Source organism: Brachycentrus maculatus, unplaced genomic scaffold, assembly GCF_059751285.1.
Source record: "Brachycentrus maculatus isolate JH-2025_06_01 unplaced genomic scaffold, ASM5975128v1 h1tg000004l, whole genome shotgun sequence".
In the NCBI taxonomy this organism is placed as follows: Eukaryota; Metazoa; Arthropoda; class Insecta; order Trichoptera; family Brachycentridae; genus Brachycentrus; species Brachycentrus maculatus.
The window spans coordinates 595,123-604,086 of record NW_028280759.1 but is presented as its reverse complement, the minus strand read 5'-3'; the positions used below and the strand labels follow the sequence as shown (position 1 = coordinate 604,086).

At 33.6% G+C, this 8,964-nt stretch overlaps 1 protein-coding gene across 1 annotated transcript in view; it reads left to right on the top strand.

Moving 5' to 3' along the window:
* Positions 1–319: 319 nt before the first annotated feature.
* Positions 320–8,964, top strand: part of LOC148313891 (proton-coupled zinc antiporter SLC30A2-like) — a 29,548-nt gene continuing 20,903 nt past the window's right edge. The window contains exon 1 of the mRNA XM_088272122.1: positions 320–800. Coding sequence (XP_088128248.1) covers positions 532–800 — 269 coding nt within the window. The 5' untranslated portion in view covers positions 320–531. The remainder of the gene's footprint in view (positions 801–8,964) is intronic.

Here is an 8,964-nt window from a genome sequence, read left to right as displayed (position 1 = left end):
AATTAATTTATATAAATTACAGATTCCATTTTCCTAATATATTGTCTAAAACAAATCCATAATGTTTTTGTTTTCCTTCACAGACGTAGGCAAAAATAATATTTCCTTTTCCAAAAAAAAACCTGTGGTGAGAATGTAATTGTCAAGTATGTATATGGTGTTGTTTACGAAGTTTAGAAAAAATAAAAATGTTTTTGTGTATAAAAATAAAACTGAGTTAGAAAAAGCTTTGTCTCTTTTTATTTAAACTCATAGTTTGCATTATTGGTTCGTTCAAGACAATTGGGAAGTTATCTACTTTGCCGATCCATTTGAATCTGTGCCAATGGCCATCGTCCGTCATCCGTCAGCTGTTAATGGAGGCTGCGAATAGGTTATAAACATTGGTTTGTTTGTGGTTTTTGATTATTACCGTTGTAACTTTAAATGTCGCGACGTATGACAGGAGGTAACATTTGATCGCAGCGTCTCCTGTTGTGATGTTCGTTTGAAGAGTGCGTTTTTCTGCTTAACAGTTTTTGAAGTTTAATAATGCCAACTGTAGATTTGGGCAGTTTCGGTGACTCGGAGAAATCGGACAATCGTAATGAATCTTTTTGTGATACGGTGAGCAATGCTTGTGAAACGGCGGTAGGAAGACGCTCTCTTAGCTGTGCGTCAGGAAAACATCATATGGAAACAAATAATCTAGTTCAATGCTCTGAAAGTGATGGCCTAACTGACATTTTGGACATTCCTGCTTGTGTTATCAAGAACCAGGACGGCGAAGATGATATCGAATCAGATACTCCATCCAGCAGGTATTCCCTTTAATCATTTTACTTCAATCTTTTCAATGTTTTAAATTTGTAGTAATCACAGTTTGTTTACCATTTATAATGTTTTCTTTTATATAGGACATCACCTTTATAATTCTGTTTGCATGAAAAGTAAGTTTATTGTATTTTAATCATCGCCTGTTTATTTTATATTATAAATTTTAACTAGTTTAAAATATGCCTCTAAACAAATTTTTACATTTCAATACATACATATTGACATTATAAAATAACTAAAACACAAACATTCTTTTTAATCACTTTTATTATTAACTATTTTTGCAATCCCCGAAGAATACGAGGTGTTTGTCAAAACTGGTTAAAAAAATTGTACCGAAAAGTGGTTAAAAACAGTTTGAATTTTATTTATTTTATAAAGTTTATAAAATGTGTCACAACGTATCAGCAAAAACAATAAAGAAATAAAAATATTAACTTATACATGTGTAATATAAATAATCATAGCAAAATATAAACATAGAATAGAGAAAATGTCTTTTGGTTTATGTAACCCTTATCTGCACTCAATGATGCATATGACGCCGCATCACAATTGATACAGCGTTATCTTGATAGCTGCATACCCGTACTTTTATTGGCTTGTGTAAGTTGTACACTGCTAGTTTGTGTAAGTCCCTTGAGGAAATGAATTACCATACATTAATATACATGTGGGTTTTAGTATATATTTTTATAACAAATATTTTAACACAGTGTTTGCGGGAAACCTTTAAAAGCGTCCTTTACGTACTGTTGGTAGAGAGCGGGAAACGCTTATAAGCGTTCGATTTGCCTATTTTTGTAAAGCGCGAGATGCCAAAAAACTTTGTACAGCTCGGAATTGGGTTAGCGGTTACTTGTGATTAGGTTACTTGAGATTAGTATACGACCCTAATAAGCATACAAATTAGGGTCAGGGTTGATGAAAAAACCACCCGATGACAATGTGTTGAATGAGGATTCATTATTCACTTATTGAAAATTTACTATTAATCCTATTATATATTTTTTTGACATCTCATCAAGATGAAGAAGAATATGGAAGTCTGGGCATTTACGGTGCTGACCGTCAAAGGCTGGTTTAAGTGATCACTTTACACACGTGTAACATTCACCAATTCTACCCATTATTGACAACCACACTACTCAAATTCTTGGAAGTTCTATATATATGAACCAATTTTGAAACATTCTTCTCATCACTAGAACTTCACTAGAGACATCTATTGGTGAGATGAAAAGAAGCTTTATATTGAGCAGAAACTCTTATATTAGTATGTGAGGTCCGAATCCTGGATTATAATCACACACATGATAAACGCCAGAAAATATCATTTTTATTTTTATTTATTTTTTGACATCTCATCAAATATGAAGAAGAATATGGAAGTCTGGGCATTTACGGGGCTGACGACCGTCATAGGCTGGTTTAAGTGATCACTTTACACACGTGTAACATTCACCAATTCTACCCATTATTGACAACCACACTACTCAAATTCTTGGAAGTTCTATATATATGACCCAATTTTGAACTTCACTAGAGACATCTATTGGTGAGATGTAAAGAAGCTTTTTACTAAGCAGAAACTCTTATATTAGTATGTGAGGTCCGAATCCTGGATTATATTCACACACATGAGAAACGCCAGAAAATACCATTTTCATTTTTATTATTAAGCTTATAATTTATTTTTATTATTTAAGTTTATAATTTGACCAGATGATTTATTAACAACATTTTGAGTGTGTCCAAATACTTTTTTTCAGATTTGTGAACAAGTATTTGGACACACTAAAAATGTTGTATATTAATCCTATTCATTAATTTATTTCCGCGTTTCTCCAGTTGGAGTTAAATTAACACATTTAGTGTTTGCACAGATGTTTGTTGCATTGTTTTCATTGAAGAATATTCTTGTTTCTCACATTAACATCAAAGCCACGAGGTGAATATGGGTGCCGCATTCTTAGCACATGACATAAACAAATCGTGAACTTTTTGGTACTTTGCTAATAACTTTTTTTATTTTTTTAAAAATTATCAGCCACACACAAATCTTAAAAAAAAGGAATAACCAGATTTTATCAGCTTACTATGGATAAGAGATCCGGAAAAGATTTGTCTTGAGTTTAGATCTGAATCAATAGAATTCTAGATGGATCTGGATTACATTTTAGAGAATATATAAATGTTTGTTATTAAATAAAATATTGTATTTATTGATTTAAACTCAATTTAAGGTTAATTTATCTTTCCGATAAATAGCTTAAAGCTGAGAAAATTATGTGGTTGACTTTATAAACACGCATTACTTACTGACTGTCTATAAATTAGCAAAAAGTGAATGCCCGAATAATCTTCAAATAAACAAACTGTGGGCTTGCTAGCACAAATGACTAACTCCAAATTTTGCAAAATTGAATAAAAAAAAAAGATGTAAAAATTTTATATATTTATTTTATCATATTGTCAACCTTAATGTGTCAACCTTATTGACCAGACGTGAATTGGAGACCACGTTGGGTCTACGCGGTGTTAATTTGATTGTTTAATTATTCGAAAGCGAGGTGATCAGTTCTCCACTCCAAATTCTTAAATTCAAGATTGAAATAAATTTGATGGAATACAGACGATAGAAGTGAAGGAGCTCAGGGTAAAGCATATTACTGCTATACGGGATAAGGAATAGAGAAGAATTAGTGTGTAGGGAAGGGAGATTATCAGCAATTCCTAGAGCACTCAGGGTTGCAAACCCGTACTCATACTTCTTCTAACCCTTATCCACACCCACTGGTGCATAGGGTACTGCATCGTATAGAAGCAGTGTTATCTTTATTGTTAAATACATGAAGGAAAGGTGATCAGCCTTCCGCTTCAGGTACCAGTCCAGGGTCATATTAAATAAATATTAGACTGAAAAATTTCTGATATTTATTTTGACCCTCTTGGGAATCGATTTTGGGACTTCCAGCATGGTAGCCTAGCGAGTAACCACTACACTATGGAGGTGGACTCATACTAGGTTTTGTAACTTGTACAAATCACTTGAGAACAAAATGTCTCCAAAAAATTAACTTAAAAAATACACTATGGGTTGATTTGTATGTTGAGGTACTTATATCTACATGTTTATAATAAAATAATAAAACCCTTATCCGCACCCCAATGGTGCATAGGGCACTGCGTCATATAAACGCAGTGTTATCTTGATCGTTTACACATGAAGGAAAGGTGATCAGCCCTCCGCTTCAGGTACCAGTCCAGGGTAATATTGAATAAATATTACAGTGAAAAAATCACTTATATTTATTTTACCCCCCTTGGGAATCGAATCCGGGACCTCCAGAACGGTAGCCGAGCGTGCTGACCATTACACTACGGAGGCGGACATGTTTATAGGTACGGAAAATTTAAACAAGCTAAAAATCATGAATAGTAATTATTTCAGAGCTGAAATTTTAGAGTTAATGCTTTCCGTTTGCAATCCCACTACGCTATGTATTTTGTAATTTGTGATAAGGTTTATTGCCATATAAATCTTGAAGCATTATCGAAATATTATGATATTTGTGTGTATAATTTAACACGCATTAAGTATATACTAATAACAAAAAATAACAAAACAAATCAACCAATATAACTATCCGTTGTTTAAATAATGCATAATTTATTTATATTTACTAGTATAAACTAACTAACTAACTAACTAACCATCACGCCGCTTCTCAGCAGGGGTAGGCAGAGAGAATAAAACGCCACACCACTCTGTCGTTGCAAACATTCCTCGCCTCTTCCACGTTCATGCATCTCCGCATACACACCCGCCGTTTGTTTCGACTCCTAACCTGACCGCTTTCAAGTATTTGGCATACCTGATCGTGCCTCTCGGTCCTCCTCTGCTCCTTTTTCCAATTACGTTCGCCTCATAAATTTGTTTTACCGTTCTTTCCTCACTTATTCGTTCTACATGTCCAAACCATCTCAACACACCTTTCTTAATTTTATCGATAATGCTTGTCTCAGCTTTGCATTCCTTCCTTATTTCACTATTCGAGCATCTATCATATATCGTTTTGTTGCATGTTCCTCGGAGAGATCGCATTTCGACTCCATTGAGTCTACTTTCATCCTTCTTTTGCCAACTCCAAGTTTCACTTCCATACATTAGGGTGAAAAAATGGGAAAAATGATAATGATGTTAGAAATAAGTGTGAAGAAAATAGTAACTAAAGATTAATAAATAAATTTGCTGTCAAAATGTAGAAAATCGGACCTCAGTTTCACAAAACTAATCTGCAATGCCGCCATAGGAATACAAGTGTTAAATACAGTTAAATATATCTGAAATTGTAGTGGCAAAGTTACATTTTTTAAAAATACTTTGATTAGACACTTTGTTAGGAGAACTCAAGTGCCTGTAATACATACATCACCTTAGACACCAATTGGATCGAGTAGGTGAGGTGTGTTATTCCTGTAAATTTCATAACTTCCAAGACAACATGTTTTTATACTTTGATTAGACACTGTGTTACGAGTACTTAGGTGTTTGTAATACATACATCACCTTAAGCACCAATCGGATCGAGTAGGTGAGGTGTGTTATTCCTGTAAATTTCATAACTTCCAAGACAACATGTTTTTATACTTTGATTAGACACTGTGTTACGAGTACTTAGGTGTTTGTAATACATACATCACCTTAAACACCAATCGGATCGAGTAGGTGAGGTGTGTTATTCCTGTAAATTGCATTACTTTCAAGACAACATGTTTTTATTATTTGATTAGACACTGTGTTAGGAGAACTTAGGTGTCTGGAATACATACATCATCTTCGACAACAGTTGTATTGAGTAGGTGAGGTGTGTTATTCCTGTAAATTGCATAACTTTCAAGACATGTTTTTATTCTTTGATTAGACATTGTGTTAGGAGAATTTAGGTGTCTGTAATACATACTTCACCTTAGACACCAGTTGAATTAAGGTGATCACGTGATATTATAAGTGATGTTATTCATTTAAATTGCATAACTTTCAAGACTTCTTGTTGTTATGCATATTATTTGTAAATAGGTCATAATCTGTTTTGATATTATGCATACATCCAACATCTAATAATAAATAATATAGTTTAATGACAATAAATTGCTATGTGTATATAATGAAATAATGCCTACTGTATTTTTTGTGATCTTTGACCATTCAATGGCATTTTAGCAGTGTGGCGTATGTCCATGATGTGTTAGCCATCATGTGACAGTGTGTCGTAAACCCTGTATACACCCAGACTTCCATATTCCTTTTTTAATTTTAGTTTTATTTCGTAAATATCACTATTTATTAAAATCTATTGTGTCACATGTTTCAACGCATTCCGCATAATTTTCAAACACCGTACACAGTGAAAATGATGAGGAATGTATCAAAACACGAGTTACAATGGATTTTAAGAAATAGTGGTATTTACCAAGTTAAACTTAAATTTAAAAATGTAAAATTTTTATCACAAAGCGATTTCCGAATCAATTAATGAAATTCCATATACCTCTTTAGCTATGTTGAGATTTCATTATAAATAACTCCTGAGTGGACAAACCCAGATTTGTGAACAACGATTTGGACACACTCATTATAATGGTATACATTAATTTTTTTAATATGGTGTAACATTCACCATTCTGCTTATGATTGAACACCCATATTTTCTTTGATTTTGGTATTTGTGACAAGGAACAAACCACACACGAGTTTGCATCCGGCACCATCTGTTGAAATTTTTGTGAAATATTAGAGAGGAAACCTATATGGTAGATTCTTTCCAAACCATTTTACTACTTGGAAATACTTGAAAATTGTACATTTATTTATTTATTATTAAACTTAATTTTGACGTAAAAAAAACATTATCTCTGTTAGGATATGTATGATATCTTGATAACAGTCCCCCGAGAGTCAAATTCAGTATTTGTGTAGAATGATTTGGATAAAGTGACAATAAAATGAAGTTATGATAAAGATATGTTTTTGTTTAAATACTTTTAAAACCCAAAAAAACAACCCTGTTTCCAAAGTTTTGATGCAAGCAAAAATATAGATGTTTTTTTTCCATTTATTTGGGAATTGTACAGCTTTACATTAAAAAAGTATATATAATAAGCAAAAGTTACATTAACAATAATAAACATTACATTACATTAACAAAAATAGTTACATGAATAACAATAAAGCCAATTAAACAATTCCACATTTATGTTACAATAACTATTAAAAACATTTAGAGATACAAGTTTTAAGATACAAGATCACAGGATGCTTCTATCAGACTTAAAATATAGCGAAGGTTAGTGGTTTAAACTTCTGGTAAGAAAAACAGGGGTCACAAATAAAATATTTCGATTTAAAAAAACTCATAATAAAAATGTTTCATAAAACAAAGGCTGATTAGAATAATTCAAGTTCATTGCTTATTGGTTTGAAATAATTGATCTTCCTCAAGGAAGAACTTCAAGTTCCTTAGCTCCGGCCTTGGTGACAATTGGAGCACGGTTTCAGATATTCGTTATGTTTTTTTCCCGTCTTCGTTTTAACCTTGATATGAATTATCTCTTCGCGGTTAATTTGTACAATTTGACTGATCTTGTAATGTCATATTTTACGACGGTAAGGATTTGTGTAAAAACTCAATTGCTATGTTTGGTCAGTAATGTTTAATCAAGCCTTTATTATGATTAGTGACTACTAGTGATCCATGAAAAAAGTGAATTCTAGTATTTGACTACCACTATTACAACCATCACGCCGTTTCTCCACAGGGGTTGCCAGAGAGGATGGAATGCCACACTCTTCTGTCCTGACATACACTCCTCGCCTCCTTCTCATCCATACATCTAGTCATACATAGCCTCCGATTATGCAGATTTTTGACACCACCAGAGTTTAGATTCTGATTGATCTGATCGTGCCAAGTCTTTTTCGGCCGTCCTCGATCTGTTCTCCCGCTCACATTCGCCACATATATTTTCTTAGTCATTCTCGTTATCCATTCACTCCACATGTCCATACCACCTTAAATAACTCTTCGTAATCTTTTCAATTATCCCTTGTTCAGCCTTACATTTTTTTCTTATATCTTCGTTTTTTAATTCTGTCATACAATGATTTTCCACACATTCGTCATTCGTCGAGGGAGCGCATTTCAACAGCGTTCACTCTGCTTTCATCCTTTCTTTGCCAGTTCCATGTTTCGCTTCCATACATTAGTGTCGGTACCAGCACTACGTAGTGAACTGCCAGTTTGGCCTTTAGTATTTGAACATATTTTTAATTGGCATCTTAACAGAGCAATGGCAATGCATGGCCGGATACAGGTAGTATTAAATAATACTAGAATTTTATCCATATACCGTAGAACGGGGCTACTTGAACTTTGATGTGTTACTTGAGCCCAGTACAAAAAAATATTTAAATCTGTATTTGGTCATGAAAAATGAAAAATATCATCTTCTCCACCTAATCATACAAGGAAAGATTGAGGGGCGAATAACTCAAGGACGCCCAAGAACATCATGGCTGAAAAACCTAAGACAATGGTTTGGCAGAAGCACCAAATCTCTGTTCCGAGCTGCAGCATCAAAATTGAAGATAGCCATGATGATCGCCGATCTTCGTTAGAAGTGGCACGGAAAGAAGAAGAATAACGACAGGCGACAATAAGTGTCACCTGTCAGGGAAACAATGAATCATATCGATATGTTCATTATTGTAGACCAAATACAGATTTAATATTTTTTTGTACTGGGTTCAAGTAACACATCAAAGTTCAAGTAGCCCCATTCTACGGTACGGTCAATTGTGAATAAATAAATCGTGATGATGAAAATGCCTTTTTGCAATAGTTGTTTATTTTTCTTTTCACTTTTATTCTATTGTTCAGATGTTGACCTGCCTTAATTGTTGACAAATGTTGATTGAAGTACCAAGAAAATGATTTCAATCATTGTCTTTTATATTCACATAATACTAAGAATAAAGTGAGCTGACTTTTCATACACTATTTAATTTATTCCGCCTCCGTGGTGTAATGGTCAGCACGCTCGGCTACCGTTCTGGAGGTCCCGGGTTCGATTCCCAGGGGGGTC